Genomic DNA, 22238 nt, shown 5'->3' with positions numbered 1-22238 from the left:
ACCCTAAGCACACAGCCAAGACAACGCAGGAGTTGCTTTGGGACAAGTCTCTGAATGTCCTCAAGTGGCCCAGCCAGAGCCCAGACTTGAACCCGATCTAACTTTTCTGGAGAGACCTGATAGTAGCTGTGCATCGACGCTCTCATCCAACCTGACAGAGCTTGAGAGGATCTACAGAGAAGATTGGGAGAAACTCGCAAAAAACTGGTGTGACCAGCTTGTAGCGTCATACCCAATAAGACTCGGGGCTGTATTCGCTGCCAAAGGTGCTTCAACAAAGTACTAAGCAAAAGTTCTTAATACTTATGTAAATGTGATATGATGATTATAAAAAAAAAAAAATTTTTTTTTCCTAAACGGTTTTATGCTTTGTCATTATGGGGTATTGTGTGTAGATTGATGAGGGGGAAAAACTACTTAATCCATTTTGGAATAAGGCTGTAACGTAACCAAAATGTGGAAAAAGTCAAAGGGTCTGAACTTTCCGAATGCACTGTATGTGATGAGTCAATGGGGACCTTATATGCTGCAGAAATGTTTTAGTTACCCTTCCCCAGATCTGTGCCTTGACACAATCTTGTCTAGGAGATCTACGGACAATTCCTTCAACCTCATGGCTTGGTTTTTGCTCTGACATGCACTGTCAGCTGTGGGACCTCACCAAATCATGTCCAATCAATTGAATTTACCACAGGTGAACTCTAACCAAGTTGTGGAAACATCTCAAGGATGATGGGCTCCCGAGTGGCGCAGCAATCTAAGGCATGCATCTCAGTACACTACAGTCCCTGGTTCGAATCCAGGCTGTATCACATCCGGCCGTGATTGGGAGTCCCATAGGGTGGCACACAATTGGCCCAGCATCGTCCGGGTTTGGCCGGGGTAGGCAGTCCACTGTAAATGAGTTTGTTCTTAACTGACTTGCCCAGTTAAATAAAGGTTTCAATAAATAAAAATAAATGATCAATGGGAATAGGATGCACATGAGCTCAATTTGGAGTCTCATAGCAAAGGGTCTGAATACTATATTAAGGTGTCTTTTTTTTTAATGTTATTTTTTTACATGCATATCCAGGGGCACACTCCAACACTCAGACAGAATTGACCAATAAAGCATTTGTTTAGTGAGTCCGCCAGATCAAAGACAGTAGGGACGACCAGGGATGTTCTCTTGGTAAGGGTGTGAATTTAACCATTTCTCTGTCTTGCTAAGTATTTTTTTTGTTAATGTAATGAGTACTTTTAGGTGCCAGGGAAAATGTATGGAGTAAAAAGTACATTATTTTCTTTAGGAATGTAGTTTAGTAATAGTTGTCAAAATATAAATAGTAAAGTACACATACTCAAACTGCTTAAGTAGTACTTTAAAGTATTTTTACTGAAGTACTTTACACCACTGGATTGTGAGCGTGTTCTAGGAACCTCCTATAAAATTACATGATGCAGGGCAGAGCAGGACGATAGCCAAGCTGTTTGAGGGCAGTCTATTTTGTTGCCAGATTTCCAAATGACAATTGAAGCTACATCCAAGTTCTCCACCCAGATCAAGTTATCCACACCCTTCTTACTTCAACAGAGCTGATTTTTAAAATCCAGTAAAGTAAGTCGTTGTCCATTTTACATGTATTTTGGCAGTGTGCCATTCTAGAGGGAGTGTTTGAAACAGATGATGTCAACCCCATAGGACTGTGTCTCTGTCTATAATTACACCTGTCTCCAGATACAGTGCCTTCAGAAAGTGTTCATACCCCTTGACTTGACTTCACATTTGTTGTTACAGCCTGAATTCAAAATGTATCAAATATATTTTCTCTTGCCCATCTACACACCATACACCATAATGACATTGAAAATATGTTTAAAGACATTTTTGCCAATTTATTGAAAATAAAATACAGGAATATCTCATGTTTTCACACCCCCGAGTCAATACTTTTAATGCACTTTTGGCATTGTTTACAACTATGAGTCTTTCTGGGTAAGTCCCTAAGAGTTCCATACCTGGATGGTGCAACATTTGCCAATTTTTAAAATTTATTTTCAAAATTCTTCAAGCTCTGCCAAGTTGGTTGTTGATTTCAGGTCTTGGCATATATTTTAAAGTAGATTAACTGAAAGACCTTCACTGTCTTCTTGGTAAGCAACTTGTGTTAATTTGGCCTTGTGTTTTACTTAATTGTCCTGCTGAAAGGTGAATTTGTCTCCCAGTGTCCGTTGGAAAGCAGACTGAACCAAGTTTTACTCTAGGATTTTGCCTGTACTCTGCTCTATTCTGTTTTTTTTTTTAATCCTAAAATAATTCCCATATCCATAACATGATGCGGCCACCGGCATGCTTGAAAATATGAACGGAATGCTTTGTATTCAGGACCAAAAGTCAATTTCTTTTGCCAAATATTTTGCAGTGTTACTTTTGTGCCTTGTTGCAAACAGGATGCATGTTTTGGAATATTTTTTATTCTGTACAGACTTCCTTTTCACTAGGTTAGTATTTTTGGAGTAACAACTGATGGATCAACATTGTATTCTCCTTTCACAGCCATTAAACTCTAACTGTTTTAAAGTCACCATTGGTCTCATTGTGAAATCCCTGAGCAGTTTCCTTCCTTTCCGGCAACTAAGTTAGGAAGGACGCCTGTATCTTTATAGTGACTGGGTGTATCAATACACCACCCAAAGCGCAATTAATAACTTCACCATGCTCAAAGGGATATTTAATGTCAGCTTTAAAAAAAAATATACACTGCTCAAAAAAATAAAGGGAACACTAAAATAACACATCCTAGATCTGAATGAATGAAATATTCTTATTAAATACTTTTTTCTTTACATAGTTGAATGTGCTGACAACAAAATCACACAAAAATCATCAATGGAAATCAAATTTATCAACCCATGGAGGTCTGGATTTGGAGTCACACTCAAAATTAAAGTGGAAAACCACACTACAGGCTGATCCAACTTTGATGTAATGTCCTTAAAACAAGTCAAAAATGAGGCTCAGTAGTGTGTGTGGCCTCCACGTGCCTTTATGACGTCCCTACAACGCCTGGGCATGCTCCTGATGAGGTGGCGGATGGTCTCCTGAGGGATCTCCTACCAGACCTGGACTAAAGCATCCGCCAACTCCTGGACAGTCTGTGTTGCAATAGAGTGAGACATGCTGTCCCAGATGTGCTCAATTGGATTCAGGTCTGGGGAACGGGCGGGCCAGTCCATAGCATCAATGCCTTCCTCTTGCAGGAACTGCTGACACACTCCAGCCACATGAGGTCTTGCATTAGGAGGAACCCAGGGCCAACCGCACCAGCATATGTTCTCACAAGGGGTCTGAGGATCTCATCTCGGTACCTAATGGCAGTCAGGCTACCTCTGGTGAGCACATGGAGGGCTGTGCGGCCCCCCAAAGATGTGCCACCCCACACCATGACTGACCCACCGCCAAACCGGTCATGCTGGAGGATGTTGCAGGCAGCAAGACGTTCTCCACGGCGTCTCCAGACTGTCACGTATGTCACGTGCTCAGTGTGAACCTGCTTTCATCTGTGAAGAGCACAGGGCGCCAGTGGCGAATTTGCCAATCTTGGTGTTCTCTGGCAAATGAAAAACGTCCTGCACGGTGTTGGGCTGTAAGCACAACCCCCACCTGTGGACGTCGGGCCCTCATACCACCCTCATGGAGTCTGTTTATGACCGTTTGAGCAAACGCATGCACATTTGTGGCCTGCTGGAGGTCATTTTGCAGGGCTCTGGCAGTCCTCCTCCTGCTCCTCCTTGCACAAAGGCGGAGGTAGCGGTCCTGCTGCTGGGTTGTTGCCCTCCTACGGCCTCCTCCACGTCTCCTGATGTACTGGCCTGTCTCCTGGTAGCGCCCCCATGCTCTGGACACTACGCTGACAGACACAGCAAACCTTCTTGCCACAGCTCGCATTGATGTGCCATCCTGGATGAGCTGCACTACCTGAGCCACTTGTGTGGGTTGTAGACTCCGTCTCATGCTACCACTAGAGTGAAAGCACCGTCAGCATTCAAAAGTGACCAAAACATCAGCCAGGAAGCATAGGAACTGAGAAGTGGTCTGTGGTCCCCACCTGCAGAACCACTCCTTTATTGGGGATGTCTTGCTAATTGCCTATAATTTCCACCTGTTGTCTATTCCATTTGCACAACAGCATGTGAAATGTATTGTCAATCAGTGTTGCTTCCTAAGTGGGCCGTTTGATTTCACAGACGTGTGATTGACCTGGAGTTACATTGTGTTGTTTAAGTGTTCCCTTTATTTTTTTTTAGCAGTGTGTGTGTGTGTGTGTGTGTGTGTGTGTGTGTGTGTATATATACAGTGCCTTGCGAAAGTATTCGGCCCCCTTGAACTTTGTGACCTTTTGCCACATTTCAGGCTTCAAACATAAAGATATAAAACTGTATTTTTTTGTGAAGAATCAACAACAAGTGGGACACAATTGTGAAGTGGAACAACATTTATTGGATATTTCAAACTTTTTTAACAAATCAAAAACTGAAAAATTGGGCGTGCAAAATTATTCAGCCCCCTTAAGTTAATGCTTTGTAGCGCCACCTTTTGCTGCGATTACAGCTGTAAGTCGCTTGGGGTATGTCTCTATCAGTTTTGCACATCGAGAGACTGACATTTTTTCCCATTCCTCCTTGCAAAACAGCTCGAGCTCAGTGAGGTTGGATGGAGAGCATTTGTGAACAGCAGTTTTCAGTTCTTTCCACAGATTCTCGATTGGATTCAGGTCTGGACTTTGACTTGGCCATTCTAACACCTGGATATGTTTATTTTTGAACCATTCCATTGTAGATTTTGCTTTATGTTTTGGATCATTGTCTTGTTGGAAGACAAATCTCCGTCCCAGTCTCAGGTCTTTTGCAGACTCCATCAGGTTTTCTTCCAGAATAGTCCTGTATTTGGCTCCATCCATCTTCCCATCAATTTTAACCATCTTCCCTGTCCCTGCTGAAGAAAAGCAGGCCCAAACCATGATGCTGCCACCACCATGTTTGACAGTGGGGATGTTGTGTTCAGGGTGATGAGCTGTGTTGCTTTTACGCCAAACATAACGTTTTGCATTGTTGCCAAAAAGTTCAATTTTGGTTTCATCTGACCAGAGCACCTTCTTCCACATGTTTGGTGTGTCTCCCAGGTGGCTTGTGGCAAACTTTAAACGACACTTTTTATGGATATCTTTAAGAAATGGCTTTCTTCTTGCCACTCTTCCATAAAGGCCAGATTTGTGCAATATATGACTGATTGTTGTCCTATGGACAGAGTCTCCCACCTCAGCTGTAGATCTCTGCAGTTCATCCAGAATGATCATGGGCCTCTTGGCTGCATCTCTGATCAGTCTTCTCCTTGTATGAGCTGAAAGTTTAGAGGGACGGCCAGGTCTTGGTAGATTTGCAGTGGTCTGATACTCCTTCCATTTCAATGTTATCGCTTGCACAGTGCTCCTTGGGATGTTTAAAGCTTGGGAAATCTTTTTGTATCCAAATCCGGCTTTAAACTTCTTCACAACAGTATCTCGGATCTGCCTGGTGTGTTCCTTGTTCTTCATGATGCTCTCTGCGCTTTTAACGGACCTCTGAGACTATCACAGTGCAGGTGCATTTATACGGAGACTTGATTACACACAGGTGGATTGTATTTATCATCATTAGTCATTTAGGTCAACTTTGGATCATTCAGAGATCCTCACTGAACTTCTGGAGAGAGTTTGCTGCACTGAAAGTAAAGGGGCTGAATAATTTTGCACGCCCAATTTTTCAGTTTTTGATTTGTTAAAAAAGTTTGAAATATCCAATAAATGTCGTTCCACTTCATGATTGTGTCTCACTTGTTGTTGATTCTTCACAAAAAAATGCAGTTTTATATCTTTATGTTTGAAGCCTGAAATGTGTCCAAAAGGTCGCAAAGTTCAAGGGGGCCGAATACTTTCGCAAGGCACTGTGTGTGTGTGTATGTAATATATATATATATTTTTTTTCAACCATCTACCAATAGGTGCCCTGCTTTGTGAGGCATTGGAAACCCTCCCTGGTCTTTGGTTGACTCTGTGTCTGAAATTCACTGCTCGACTGTGGGACCTTACAATTATCTGTATGTGTGGGGTACACCGATGATTTTTGAATGACTACCTCATGTTAAACAGTTATTGCTCAGTGAGTCCATGCAACTTACGGGTTTAGCACATTTTTGGGGGTCCTGAACTTATTTAGGCTTGCCATAAAACAAAGGGGTCTAAATACTTATTAATTCAATACATTTCCATGACACAATGGGGTATTGTGAGTGTATACCAGTAAAATGTGTTTTCTCAATTGAATCACTTTTAAAATTCAGGCTGTAACCCAACACTGTGGAAAATGTTAAGGGGTGTGAATACTTACTGAAGGCACTCACTGTATGATGGAACCCCCCCCCTCCCCCAATTACACCATTTTAGACTCTCAAAATTATTCTGGTAATGGTGTACTTTGTATAATATCAATCCAACTTGCTCTCCTATAAAGCCCAAATCATAACCTGAGATCTACCCAAGTATTTAGATTTTTAGCCCAAGTCTTCCATTTTTGATATCTGTGCATAATTGAATTTACCCTGAAGTCTGAGTTAAGTGTATACAGACTTGAGCAATGTGTACTGTTCAAAGGGTCCACTCTAAACCTGTCTGATTTTTTTTTCTCTCCCCCCCCCCCCCCCCCCCCCCCCACACACACACACACAGCTACAATGAGGAGAGGAACCTCCTTCGCATCCAAGAGCGGGAGCGGCGGAATCAGGGAACCTTCCAGGAAAAGGAGTTCTACCAGGAGACCGTTCCCCTGTTCGGGGAGCCCTATAAGGTCAGACTACTTCCTGTTCTTTCTTTTCTTCTTCTCTAGGCCCTTATTAGGACTGCAGGAGGACATACTAACAACTACAAACATTCCGACGTATTCCCAAAATACAGGTTATTTTATATGACGCTATTAATTATTCCATTCTATTTGAAATAAGAGAATTAGAGGCCAGAGGAAGTGTTTTGCTTGATGACTTCATGACCAATGCGTTTGCATGTTTGATAATGTAACAGTTTGTTTTGTAACACAGCCCACGTGTCAGCGTGTCACTCTTAAGAGATGAGCTGTTGTGAACTCGACTCCAACCTTTTTATTAGAAACTCCTCAGAACATCTCGTTGATGTAGTTAGGCGTTGCTCTGGACGTGATGACCTGCGTTCATACCGTATCCAGGTCCTCAGTGGCAGGGAGCTTGGCCCCAGTGATGTACTGGGCTATGCGCACTGACCTCTGTAGCGCCTTGTGGTCTGATGCTAAGCAGTTGCCATACCAAGCGGTGATGCAGCCTGTCAAGATGCTCTCATTGATGCAGCTGTAGTGAAGGCTAGCTCCAGGCTCAAGGGCGTTTTTTTTTTTTGACGTTCTCTTATGTAATAGGGCTCAGCCTAGTGCAGGGATGGGCAACTCCAGTCCCCTGGGGCCTGATTGGTATCACACTTTTGCCACAGCTAACACACCTGACTCCAATCGTGATCTTCAGTTAAGAATGCAATTACTTTAATCAGCTGTGTTGACTAGGGATGTGGACAGTGTGTGACACCCCTCCGACCCCCGAGGACTGTCGCTGCCCATCCCTGATGTAGGGAATAGGCCTGGCTTTGAGTCATTCTTAGGGAGGTCTGAAATGAGTAGGGGCCCGGGTGGACTGTGTGTGCATACTATATACATGCATTTGGAAAGTATACAGACCCCTTGACTTTTTCCAGATTTGGTTACATTACAGCTTTATTCTAATATTGATTTAAATTAATGTTTTTCTTCAATCTACACACAATACCCCATAATGGTAAAGCGAAACCAGCATAGATAATAAAGAGTTAGTGACAGAAGGGTCAATGCTGATTGTCCAGGTAGCTATTTGCTTAACTATTTAGAAATCTTTTGACTTAAGGGTAGACTCTGTTCAGGGTCCTGTTGGGTCCAGACTTGACGCATCGGTACCGCTTGCCGTGCGGTAGCAGAGAGAACAGTCTATGACGTGGGGAATTTGTAGGGCAAATTGTCAAACACTCCAGCCACCCACGTCGTAGATAGACTGTTCTCTCTTTTAGAAACTTCTGCACAACATAAAAAACTGATACCGTATTTATGTACGTATTCAGACCCTTTGCTTTGAGACTCTAAATTGATTCGGGTGCATCCTGTTTCCATTGGTTATGCTTGATGTTTCTACTACGTGATTGGAGTCCACCTTTTTTGGTAAATTTAAAATTGACGGGACATGATTTGGAAAGGCCTGTCGATTATAAGGTCCCACAGTTTGACAGTGTATGTCAGAGCAATAATCAAGCCATGAGATCGAAGGAATTGTGTCGAGGCACAGATCTGGGGAAAGGTACCAAAAACATTCTGCAGCATTGAAGTTCCCCAAGAACACATTGGCCTCCATCATTCTTAAATGAAAGATGTTTTAGAACCACCAAGACTCTCCCAGAAAGAGCTGGTCACCAGACCAAACTGAGAAATCGGGGGAGAAGGGCCTAAATCAGGGAGGTGACCATGAACCAGATGGAGCTCTGTCAGAGTGACCAATCTTTCTGCAGAGATGGTCATCTCTCTGGAAGGTTCTGCCATCTCTGCAGCTCTCCACCAATCAGACCTTTATGGTAGAGTGGCCAGATGGAATCCACTCCTCAGTAAAATACACATGACAGCCCACTTGGAGTTTGCTGAAAGTCACCTAAAGGACATTCAGACCATGAGAAATAATATTCTCTGGTCTGATAAAACCAACTCTTTGGTCTGAATGCCAAGCATCATATTTGGAGGAAAGCTGGCATCATCCCTACGGTGAAGCATGGTGGTGGCAGCATCATGCTATGGTTATATTTTTCAGGGACTGGGAGACTAGTCAGGATCGAGGGAAAGATGAACAGAGCTCCTTAATAATAACCTGCTCCGGACCTTAGACTGGGGCGAAGGTCCACTTCCAATGAGACAACGACCTTAAGCGCACAGCCTAGACAACGCAGGAGTTGCTTTGGGACAAGTCTCTGAATGTCCTTGAGTGTCCCAGCCAGAGCCTGGACTTGAACCCGATCGAACATCTCTGAGGCGACCTGATAATAGCTGTGCAGCGACGCTCCCCATCCAACTTGACAGAGCTTGAGAGGATCTACAGAGAAGAATGGGAGAAACTCCCCAAATACAGGCGTGCCAAGCTTGTAGCGTCATACCCAAGAAGACTCTAGGCTGTAATCGCTGCTAATGGTGCTTCAACGTACTGAGAAAAGGGTCTAAATACTTATGTAAATATATATATATATATATATATATATATTTTTTTTTATACATTTGCAAATTTCAAAACCTGTTTATGCTTTGTCATTATTGGGTATTGTGTGTAGATTGAGGGGAGGGGGGACTAATTAATACATTTTAGAATAAGGCTGTAACGTAACAAAATGTCAAGGGGTCTGAACTTTACGAATGCACTGTATATACAAAAGTATATAGATACGAATGCACTGTATATACATAAGTATATGGATACCCTTTCAAATTAGCGGATTCGGCTGACATCACTCGCTACCGAGTTCCAAACTGCCTTAAATGAAATGGGTTTCCATGGCCGAGCAACAGCACACAAGACTAAGATCACCAAGCGCGGGCTGGAGGGGTTGTAAAGTTTGCCGCCATTGGACTCGGGCGCAGTGGAAACTGTTCTCTGGGGTGATGAATCAAACTTCACCATCTGGCATTCCGACAGATGATTCTGCGTTTGGCGGATGCCAGGAGAACACTACCTGCCACAATGCATTGTGCCAACTAAAGTTTTGTGGAGGAGGAATAATGGTCTGGGGCTTTATTACATTGTTCGGGTTTGGACCCTTAGTTCCAGTGAAGGTAAATCTTAACGCTACAGCATACAATGACATTCTAGATGATTCTGTGCTTCCAACTTTGTGGCAACTGTTTTGGGGAAGGCCCTTTCCTGTTTAGGCATTGCCAATGCCCCTGTGCATAAAGCGAGGTCCATACAGAAATGGTTTGTCGAGATCGATGTGGAAGAACTTAACTGGCCTGCACAGAGCCCTGACCTCAACCCCATCGAACACCTTTGTGATGAATTGGAACGCCGACTGCGAGCCAGACCTAATCGCTCAACATCAGTGCCCGACCTTACTAATGCTCTTGTGGTAAGTCCCCGCAGCATGTGGATGGAAATCCCAGCCTGTGATTGGGTGAGGACTGCAAGTCCCCTGGTGAGCATGTAAATCCCAGCATGTGATTGGAGACAGATGGGAACCCCCAGCTAGCTATGTCCTCTGGAAATCGATGCAATCCCCAGCCAGCCACGTCTTCTGTAGATTATGGAGCTGTTCGGTTAATGAGGCCTCTTGGAGCCCCCTACCCTGTCACTACTCAGGAGGGAGTGGAAACCCCTGAGGAGTACTCTAAACCGGAGGGCCAACCAGTTAGTCCTGTCCCCCATCAGAGCCTGTCAGCTCCAGCAGCCGCTTGTTATTTAAAGCAGGGGTGGTTTTTGTCTAGAATGGATACAGCTCTTGTCTAAATGGACTTTTCACTGCAGGTTAATATAACTTGTGCAGCAGGTTGGGAGAATTGACATGGCAGGTCAGGATAATTAGGTTAAGGTTAGGAAAATGGTTTGGGTTATAAAAAATACATTTTTATGTCAATTTGACAAAAGCTATTTAGTCTAACGGTTCAAATATCTGAACTTGTATTAATCATGGTCAAATTACCGACCATGAAATTAGTTATTAAAATTGCTAAATCTTCTCTCCGCCCAATGGCAAAATGTGTAGAATCGCAGAAAATAACTATAAATGTATCTCTGCAGTCAAGTAGGGGGGGGGGGGCCCTGCGAACACAATTTCGGGCCCCCAAAATGCTAGGGATTTTGTCATTATGGATGTGGCTACGCAGACCCTCGAGTCACTGCACTTCCTCATGAGTTACAATCAAAGTTGCCCACCCCTGATTTTTAAAGGAACACAGTTAGCTATTTACGCTCCCTAGGAAATAAGAGGGTGTGGCTTAAAATAATGCAATTTGGTGAGAATCTCTTTCTAATTCCGTGTCGGTGTGCAGGTTGGCCTTGTTGCCCAGTGGGTCAGTGAGAGGCTGTATGAATAAAAAAATACACTTTTTTATTTAACTAGGCAAGTCGGTTAACATTCTTATTTACAATTACGGCCTACCAAAAGGCCGCCTGTGGGGACGGGGGCTGGGATTAAAAATATAGGACAAAACGCATCCCGACAGACACCACAACACTGCATAGAGACCTAAGACAACAAAGCATGATAGCAACACATTACGATGACAACATGGCAGCAGCACAACATGATAGCAGCACAAAACATGGTACAAACATTATTGGGCACACGGGCGGGGAAGCGATGCATTGTCTGTGTGGTCAGGGAAGTAGGCCAAGATGAGCTTGAGATGTTTCTAAGCAATCCTTAAAACAAAACAAAAAAACGAAAATTAGAAATAATTGTGAAAATATGAACCTAATAACGTTATTAGATCATTTTATAGTCCTCAAGTAGCATACCACCCTTTCTAATTAACACCACTTCAATCACTCTTTCAGTCTACCCTCCCTTTTCTCCTATTAGCTCAGTCATTTCTTATAAAGAAGCACTACTTTCCCTTGGTGGCTGGCAGCTGTAAAGTATATCTCTTTACCATGGCTAAGCTGATTGCTTTGTTTGTTCAGTGGATGAATGGGAGGCTCTGTTTCCTTGGTCGGCTGCCTGTTGTGATGCATTTGGTTCATTCTGGCAAATCCTTATGTTGTGTTGGCGTCAGTTGGGTCTGTGAACAAGGCCAGCCTCTCAAGGTGAACAATGTTGTAGGATGTGAATTAGCTGTCACTAACATCCCAGGGCTTAGGGTTAGGTACTGCTGGTTTATTCACAATGCATAGCGTCTCATATTGACCAGAGAGAAGTGAGGTAGGAGTCTGTTAGGGACAGGCATTGTACTCGCCCAGGCCATGTGAATTGATGGTGAAGCAAAGCATAGGTGGATTCTTTGTCTTCACGAGGTGATGCTGTACCAAAGGTGCTGGATAAATGGAAGATGTCTTACTCAGGCCGTTTTACCATTTCGACCCAAAAAAATTGGCACAGTTCCCGTGTGCTTAAGGGGTGGCTCTCCCATAGGCACCAATGCGACAGCAGCTTGGCCTGGTCTACTTAGTTCATTGACTGTATATGAACCAGAAATAAGGAGCCAGCGAGTTGTCTCGCTTCTTCTTCAGTTTCTGTGTCTTCTACTGTAGGGACTTTGGCAACCTTATTCTCCACCCTTCTCCTGGCGTGTACTCTTGCACACTCCCCGCCATGCATTCCACAATAGTGGAAACTCCCTTCAAGCCAATGCTTACACCAATCCTATACGTTCTTAAAATCCATGACAGGGAGGGTGTTGGTGAAGGCTAAAGGTTGCGTCCAGATTTGTCTTTTTCTCCCCCCCACCTATCTCCTGAACCACAGCCCAACGTTGCCCTTTTTCTGAAGAGGATGTTTTGGAGTGACGCAGTGAGCCCATACAGCCCTTGGGGTTAGCTAGCTAATGTAACAGAGAACTTCATCTTGTTTACTCTCCTGCTTTTTAAAGGTCATATTGATTGGTTGCCAAAAAAAGTCAGCTACATACAGAGACGAAGGGCAACAGTAATATTTAGATAGTTAAACCATGGTTTTATCTAGAAAGTTTAGCTGATTTCTATCTGTGAAACAACAGTTACATCCTCACTGCATGTTTTGGTTTTTAAAGGTAGACTCAGCGATACAAAGTAAACATTTTAGCAGTATCAGGTCAACTTCCGCAACAACGAAGAGCGTGTAGCAAGATGTTATTCTCCTCCTCAGTCTCAGACTGTATTGTTCTTATTAATTTTCAAGGCTAACAACTACTGTAGTGCTGATAGGAACCCATCTTGTTAACAACACTGATGTACCTGAGTAACCTTTTCTTTTCTGTTTCAGACGAACAAAGGAGATGAGCTGTCCAGCCGTATCCAGAGGATGCTGGGTAGTTATGAGGATGTGAACAATCCCAACACTCACCAGTGTTTGGACAGCAGCTTCTCTAAGGAGCCTCAATCTCATGTCACCACAAAGTATGGGCGGCCATCTCGCAGCCGAGACCGAGCGAAGCCTCCATTCCAGAACCCTCCTCAGTACGGGGCAAGCCAGAGCCAGAGTGGTGGTCCACCCCGTGGTAGCCACTCTGGCCAGCCTCTGAAGAAGATCCACGGTCCTTCCTCCTCCTACACCCAGTCCTCCCTGGGTCTCAGCCAGGGCCAGGCCTGCCCAGACCCACACCAGAGAAAGACTGAGCTCTGGCCAGACCTGAGGGAGTGTGCCAGTCTTCCTCCAGTCCTCTCCGCCCTGTCCCCCCCAGCCGATCCCCTATCCCCCCTACATTCCAGTGACCCCAGCGACTCTGAACACCAGGACTCCCCCCTGCACCCTGAGAGGCACCCGGCCTCTCCCCTACACCCCGACTCACACTTCCCCATGGTGTCCCCCCTGGATGACCCCCAGAGAGACGTCCCGCCTCCGGCCATCGATGGGGCAACCCTACCCTCTCAGACCTTCCCTCCACCACTGGCCTCCAAACCCAACCTGGTCATGCCCCAGAAGCCAACAGCCTACGTCCGGCCCATGGATGGCCAAGACCAGGTGACCAGCGAGTCTCCGGACCTCAAGCCCTCTCCAGAAGACTTCCATGGGCAGTCTTATCATGAACCCTTACCAGACTTAAAAAGCACCAGGCCCAGCCTTTCCAAACTGAAGATACCATCACAGTCTATAGAGGTAAGCAGAACCATGTTCTGTTTTTAACCGTGTGTGTTTGTGTTCCTTCTTTTGACTAGCCTATATAGCCTGCTGTGTGAGAAATATCAGTTAATATCAGACGCATAATGAACACACAAGCCTGGGAGACTGGGTTTAAACTGGACTTTAGATTAGAACTGGACGGTGGACTTTAGATGGAAGAAATGGTTGGTCAGCAAAGAAAAAGTTAAACATTACGTAACATCAAACTAACAAACCTTGAACATATCCTAAAAATGGAACACGTATCAGATGGGCCTGTTTCTTAGTTGGTTAATATTGAACTTTTGGATGCCTCGACTTGCTCTGGAAAGTTGCACTTCCCAAGTTTGATCAGCTTAGAACTACAGACGGATAACAATTTCTGGAGAGGCTGCATTCAGGCCCAGTGTCGATGTAGCTTATTGACACACACTGTGAAGCTAGGTCAGCTCAGTGGAAATCATGTAGAACGAAATGTCAAGAGATTTGCATGCTCTAGTCTAGTCCTATTCTCTCTCTGGGGGAATATTTCCATAGTTGTCTTTGATGAGACTTTGTCCCAAATGGCACCTTGTTCCCTACCTAGTGTACTACTTTTGAGCGGGACCCCCCCCCCCCCCAATAGGGCTCTGATTTTTAAAAGCAGTGCACTATAAAGGGAAAAGGGTGCCATTTGGGATGCACACTTTGCGATGGGACCTCATCCTGCCTGTTTACCTGTAGGAGGAACAGACGATGGACACCCAACAGGGAAATAATCTGTCCCCTAACTTTTTAGTGCATTCCACACCTGTGTCCTGTAGTCTCCGAGATTCACGGGTGACCATTTCGTCTCAATAAGTGAATGCTGGCATAATTGGTCTAATCGTTAGGAATGTGCGTCTTTCCCCTTTTCATGAAGATTTCGCACTTGTCTTGATACAGGGTCGGCCTAGCGGTTAAGAGCATTGGGCCAGTAACCAAAAGGTCACTGGTTCGAGTCCCTGAAGCCGACTAGGTTAAAAAATAAAATATGTCTGTCTGTGCCCTCGAGCAGTTTCTCCTGTGAGTCTCTGGATCATAGCTAAAGTGGTTAGAGCGTTGGACTAGTAACCGGAAGGTTGCAAGTTCAAACCCCCGAGCTGACAAGGTACAACAAATCTGTCGTTCTGCCCCTGAACAGGCAGTTAACCCACTGTTCCTAGGCCATCATTGAAAATAAGAATTTGTTCTTAACTGACTTGCCTAGTTACATAAAGGTAAAATAAAGGTAAATAAATAAGATACAGTACCTTAAGATGGTGTTCATATTATACTTGTTGCAGCATGAATGCATTTTTTTCCCTTCAAAATCTCACACACGACTACGCATAATGACAAAGTGAAAACAACATGTTTTTAGACCTGTTTTCACATTTTTATTGAAAGTTAAATATCTAATTGACGTAATTATTCACACACCTTGAGTCAATGTATGTTCGTGACCTTCGGCAGTGATTTTACAGCTGTGAGCCCATTTTCAAGTCTTGCCATAGATTTTTAAAGTAGATTTAAGTCAAAACTGTAACTCGGCCAATTCGGTAACATTCATTACTTCTTGGTCGGAAACTCCAGTGTAGATTTGTACTTGTTTTAGGTAGAGGTCGACCAATTGTGATCTTTCAACACCGATACTGACTTGGTGGACCAAAAAAAGTCGATACCGATTTAATCGGCTTATTATTTATTTATTTATTTATTTATTTATTTATTTACAAAGTTTTGGAGAAGAAAGTAAAAGTGCACTATGTGCCATGTAAAAAAGCTAACGTTTAGGTTCCTTGCTCAGAACATATGAAAGCTGGTGGTTCAATATTCCCAGTAAAGAAATATTTGGTTGCAGTTATTATAGGAATTATGACGCGTCGACTATTTCTCTCTATGCCATTTGTATTTTGTGTATCTTTGACTATTGGATGTTCTAATAGGCACTTCTTAGGAGTTGATATGCTTGAAGTCAAAAAACAGCTGAGATCAAGCATTGCTAAGAGCTGCTGGCAAACGCAGTAAAGTTTGAATGAATGCTTACGAGCCTGCTGCTGCCTACCACCGCTCAGTCAGACTGCTATATCAAATCATAGACTTAATTATAATATAATAAACAAAGAAATATGAGCCGTTGCTCATTAATATGGTAAAATCTGGAAGCTATCATTTCAAAAACAAAACGTTTATTCTTTCAGTATTCATTCTTTCTTTATTCTCCAATTACGGAACCGTTCCGTATTTTATCGAACGGGTGGCAACCCTAAGTCCAAATATTGCTGTTACATTGCACAGGCTTCAATGTTATGTTATAATGATGTAAAATTCTGGCAAATTAGTTCGCAACGAGCCAGGCTGCCCAAAACTGCGTGCAATGAACGCAAGAGAAGTGACACAATTTCCCTAGTTAATATTGCCTGCTAACATTAATTTGTTTTAACTAAATATGCAGGTTTAAAAATATTTACTTCTGTGTATTGATTTTAAGAAAGGCATTGATGTTTATGGTTAGGTACATTCGTGCAACGATTGTGCTTTTTTTGCAAATGCGCCTTTGTTAAATCATCACCCGTTTGGCGAAGTTGTGATTCGATGCTAAATTAACAGGCACTGCATTGATTATATGCAACGCAGGGCAAGCTAGTTAACTAGTGATTATTTGAAGATAGGTTTAATGCTAGCTAGCAACTTACGTTGGCTTCTTGCTGTACTTGCGTAACAGGTGGTCAGCCTGCCACGCAGTTTCCTCGTGGAATGCAATGTAATCGGCCATATTCGTCGTCCAAAAATGCCAATTTACCGATTTATTATCAAAACTTGAATTCGGCCATGTAGGTCGACCTCTAGTTTTAGGTAATTGTCCTGCTGGAAGTTGAATTAATCTCCCAGTGTCGGGTGGAAAGCAGACTGACCCAGGTTTTCCTCTAGGATTTTTCCTGAGCTGAGCTCAATTCCCTTTTATTATCTTGATAAACCTGCTTCAGTCCTTAACAATTACAAGCATACCCATAACATAATGCAGCCGCTACTTGAAAATATAGAGAGTGGTACTCGGTAATGTGTTGTATTGGATTTGCCCCAAACATAAAAAAAAAAAAAAAAAAAGAATTGCTATGCCAAATACTTTGCAGTATTACTTTAGTGCCTTGTTGCAAACAGGATGCATGTTTTGTAATATTTAAAAAAAATTCTATACAGGCTTTGTTCTTTGTCAATTAGGTTAGTCTTGTGGAGTAAACTATGTTGATCCGTTTTCTCCTATAACAGCCTTTAAACCCAGTAACTGTTTTAAAGACACCATTGGCCTCATGCTGAAATCCTTCCTCTCCGGTGACTGAGTTTGGAAGGACACCTGTATCTTTGTAGTGACTGGGTGTATTGATACACCATCCAAAGTGTAATAACTTTACCATGCTCAAAGGGATATTTGTCAAGTTTTTATTTAAGTGTTAAAAAATTACCCATCTACCAATTTTTTACCCATCTTTGCGAGTTATTGAAATCCCTCCCTGGTCTTTGTGTTTGAAATTAACTGCTCGACTGAGGGACCTTACAGATAATTGTATGTGTGGGGTACAGAGATGAAGTAGTCATTCAAAAATCATGTTTAACACTATTTTTGCACACGAGAGTGAGCCCATGCAACTTATTATGTGACTAGTTAAGTACATTTTTACTCCTGAACAAATTAGTTGAATATTTATTGACTGAGCTTTTTCATTTTTGTTGTATTTATACAAAAAACAAAAAAACATAAACATAAAAAACAAAAACATAATTCCACTTTGACATTATGGGGATATTGTGTGTGTGTGTGGGCCAGTGACCAAAAATCTCAATCAATTTTAAATTCAGACACAACCAAATGTGGAAAAAGTCAAGGGGTGTGAATACTTCCTGAAGGCTCGGTACATGGGCACTAATACAACGCAGGAACGATGCGTTTTGATGAGTGAATAAATCGATTTGATACGATTCGATGCACTGACATTTGTTGCATAAACCTTCATGTTCCATTCTAAATGGATCTGCTGCTGATTGGGCTCGAGCTGGGAGTCTGAGCTGGATCTGTTTTGGGTTGGGTGGATATGTGTATGTGATGCATGTCTATGGCATGTCTTGAAGGCACCTGATTTGAGCTATAAGGATACTAGACATCTACCACCCCACTGTCAGATTAAGGGATGGAGCAATGTAGCTTTTTTTGGGGGGGGGAGCAGCGATTACAGCCTCGGGTCTTCTGTATGACGCTAAAGGAGAGTTTCTCCCATATTTTGCAGATCCTCTCAACCTCTGTCTGGTTAGATGGGGAGCGTTGCTGCACAGCTATTTTCAGGTCTCTCCAGAGATGGTCGATCTGGTTCAAGTCTGAGCTCTTGCTTGACCGCTCAAGGACATTCAGAGACTTGCCCCGAAGCCACTCCTGCGTTGTATTGGCTGTGTACTTAGGGTCGTTGTCCTGTTTAGAAGGTGAACCTTCACCCCAGTCAGGTCCTGTGCAGGTTTTCATCAAGGATCTCTTTGTACTTTGCTCTATTCATCTTTCCCTCGATCCTGACTAGTCTCCCAGTCCCTGCTGCTGAAAACATCCCCACAGCATGATGCTACCACCACCATGCTTCACCGTAGGGATGGTGCCAGGTTTCCTCCAGATGTGACGCTTGGCATTCAGGCCAAAGAGTTCGATCTTGGTTTCATCAGACCAGAGAATCTTGTTTCTCATGGTCTGGGATGAGTCTTAAGGTGCTTTTTGACAAACTCCAAGCTGGCTGTCATGTGGCTTCCATCTGCCAATCTACCATAAAGGCCTGCTTGGTGTAGTGCTGCAGAGATGGTTGTCCTTCTGGAAGATTCTCCCATCTAAGATCCACAGAGGAACTATAAAGCTCTGTCAAAGTGAGCATCGGGTTCTTGTTCACCTCACTGACCAAGGCTCTTCTCCCCCGATTGCTCAGTTTGGCTAGGCGGCCAGTTCTAGGTCTTTGTTGTTCTAAACTTCTTCCATTTAAGAATGATTGAGGTCACTGTGTGGACCTTCAATGCTTCAGACATTTTTTGGTACCCGTCCCCAGATCTGTGCCTCGACACAATTACTGTCTCAGAGCTCTACGGACAATTCCTTCGATCTCATTACTTGGTTTTTGCACTGCCAACTGTGGGACCTTATATAGACAGGTGTGGCTTTCCAAATCATGTCCAATCAATTGAATTTACCACAGGTGGACTCCAATGAAGTTGTAGAAACATCTCTAGGATGGTCAATGGAAACGGGATGCACCTGCGCTCAAAGTTCGAGTCTCATAGCAAATGGTCTGAATACTTATGTAAATAAGGTATTTCTGTTTTTATTTTGAATACATTTGCTAAAATTTCTAAACGGTTTTCGCTGTCATTATGGGGTATTGTGTGTAGGTTAATGAGGATTTTTATTTTAATACATTTTAACAAAATGTAGAAAAGTCAAGGAGTCTGAATACTTTCCGAATGCACTGTATATAGCACAATCGAATGGTTTTGAGCGTTTGGAAGTTTTTATGGAGTGATCCTCTTCTCGATTCGTCCATGCAGTGCGCCTCGCAAAAGAGATTCCCCGTTTATACAGGGTTTAGTTGATAATTTAATCTCTAAAAATTACCTTATACACTGATTTTTGTTTAAAGAAACACTTCCAAAGCTATTGCTGATGGTGAAATGAAACAATCAACATAACATTTGTCAGCCCCTGTTCAGCAGGTATGACTTGCCTCCCTCCGGTAGCTTTTATTCCAGTAAAACAGAATTTTCAACAGGGGATAGATGGCGGTAACCAAGGAAATAACATGGGTTGTCACTCAATGAAGAAGACTCATCAATTGTCACAAAATATTATGTATTTTTGGAGGGTAGAAAGAATGTAATGTAATCAATAGATTTTGTAACGTTTGAATCCATTTTCGGGAGCTATGCAGGCTAGATCTGGACCGATTTCACTTGTATCTTATGCATCGACCCCCGATTTCAAATGTTTATCTGTGAATTGTTTACAACCCTGCTTGAGTCAACTTGACTAATCGGGTACTGTATGTTTTTGTAGGCCTAACAAATTCACTATGCAATGAATGAATTCCCCCCACTAATCACCTCACGGCCCTCATCGTACTTACAGATCAGATTTAGAATGTCTCTAAAAGCCTCAAATCCGACTAGAGAATTCTCCCTCAGGTTGTTTTCACAGGGTTTTTTCTGGATCAAAATGGGGCTTGGTGGTGGGCATGGCGAGGGTTTGACCAATGGCGTGGTCTCCGATCTAATATTTTATTTCCCCTCGGTAGCAGAGAACATTTAACTGTTTTAAAGTGGTTCTTCACATTTTGCCATGGGGCGGAGAGAAATCTTTACTGTTTTAAACCTAGTTTCCTGCTATTTTACACATTTTGCCATGGGGCGGAGAGAAATCTTTACAGTTTTAAACCTAGTTTCCTGCTATTTTACACATTTTGCCATGCTTTATGCCGTATTCTTATTCTGAGTGACTCAAACATTATAACAAAACCAATCATACCATGACATTTTTTTTTGAATTTTAGATTCTCCCTGATGATTATTATTATTATTTTTTTTTATGTTACCCTTCCAAGACTTTTCTATGTATAAACCCTGGAAGAGCTGAGCTTGTTGACGATACTGTTTTGAGCCAAGATTATTCTCCAACTTTCTCTCCGCCCCCAGTGAGGACGTCTCCTGAGAGCAGAGCGGCACACGTCATTAGTTTTATTAATCCAGCCATTCCAAGGCTTGTCCACAATCCAAATATATTAACCGTCTCTCTTATGTGGAATGTGGCCTGTCCCCCCCCCCCCCCCTCCCTCTCACCCTCCCTACCCACAGCCCAAGCTGCACCTGCAGCAGCTCTGCTCATTGTTGGGGACCCCTTTCTCGCCCTGCCCTGGCCCCTGCCTCGCCTGGCCCTGGTACACGTGGACACTAACCCAGCAGTGCTGATTTGGCAGGCTGCCGTTTCCACCCATTGCGGGCGCTAATCCGGCAGAGGATAGCTGTGTAGTGACTCATAACCCCGAACCTTCAACTCACCCCTCACTCTACAAACTGAACACAAATAGAGCTGACGGGGTCAGATAACTCTCCTAGTCATTGTCAGAGAGGCACATCTGTTCTAGATTATATATTTCTATCTGAACATTCCACAATGTTGTGTCCTACTGAACACATGCAGTCCTGATGTTTCGTTGATTTGAATCCATAGTGAATGTCCTGGAGAGTGGGTGATGTAGAGGTGTTTTTTTTTTTTTGTGTCTGGGGTTCCATTGGTTATCGAGCTTGAAGCTGCCTGCTCCGGCTACTTGAAGCATTGTGCTCTACTCTGCTGTCTAAGCCTTGCCTCAGTCATACAGTAGTGTAATGCTTCTGCGATTTTTAACAATGGAATTTAGCACAATAATCTCTCTCTCTCTCTCTGGTTGTTTGCCTGGGCAACTCAGACTCTGAGGCACCTGGGAACTTTTTGAGTGGGGCTGAAGGTACGGAGAGAAACTGTTTGGTTCAATAAGTTTCCACACAGACCTATGAACTAAAACTAAAGAAATGCTTGCTTGTGAACAGTCTTCAATACGCTCAGTAAATGTTTTAAAATAAAGTACTAATAAACAGAAGTGAAGCCGAGACTAAACATAGTAATGCGTTGGATCTGTAGCACTCATGTTGGACATAATGACGTATGCTTAGTAGTGGGGACAGTCAGGAAAGTCTTCTTTTGGGGTCAGTGACGAGGCTGAAGTAAAAGGCGCTCCGAGAAATGGGGTGTGTGTTTTTGTGTGGCTTTGCACTTCAGCAAAACGCCCACACGCGCACACTGTCATCAGGCCCGGCAGTCTGGTGCTTGTTAACACGCAGTGAGACGATCACAGTCAGTAGTAGTAATACATGGTTGTTGAGGAGGCTTCTCTGTAGCCACTGGCCAAACTCAAGGTAGGCCAAACAGATTCCTAGATTTTTATCACACAGTTGTACATTTTCTAAGGCTTTATTCAGCCGAATTCTGATGTTTTTCTACTTTTTGGTCTTTTAACCAATCAGATCTTTTGTCTATAATTGGGCTGCCTATGTAAACACAGCCTAAGTCTCCTCACCTAGAACTGCAATACTCAAAGTAGCTAGACAATACTGCCTGTCTGGTACACATATTGAATGCAGTGAGGTGGTGTTGCTATGGTGATTGTTTGTTGTGATCCAGACATGGTTCCTGTTTGGAAACAGTCCATGCCATTGTACCCCATCCTAGATCCCCAGCGTTGGTTAGTCGTGTGTGTTGGAATGTGGTTGAGCAGTAGTCTGGTGGCCGACTCTACAGTA

The 22238-nt window shown here is 43.3% G+C and overlaps 1 protein-coding gene across 2 annotated transcripts in view; it reads left to right on the top strand.

The window, feature by feature from the left end:
• The window catches only part of LOC110536914 (AF4/FMR2 family member 1), a 78037-nt gene that overhangs the window by 4388 nt on the left and 51411 nt on the right, over positions 1-22238 (top strand). For both annotated transcript variants that reach the window (XM_036936810.2, XM_036936811.2), the window contains exons 2-3: positions 6747-6864; positions 13050-13883. In XM_036936810.2, the coding sequence (XP_036792705.1) occupies positions 6747-6864; positions 13050-13883 (952 nt within the window). The remainder of the gene's footprint in view (positions 1-6746; positions 6865-13049; positions 13884-22238) is intronic.

This window comes from Oncorhynchus mykiss, chromosome 12 (genome assembly GCF_057628025.1).
Source record: "Oncorhynchus mykiss isolate SJ-2025 chromosome 12, ASM5762802v1, whole genome shotgun sequence".
Taxonomy (NCBI): domain Eukaryota; kingdom Metazoa; phylum Chordata; class Actinopteri; order Salmoniformes; family Salmonidae; genus Oncorhynchus; species Oncorhynchus mykiss.
This window is presented reverse-complemented; position numbering and strand designations above follow the sequence as displayed.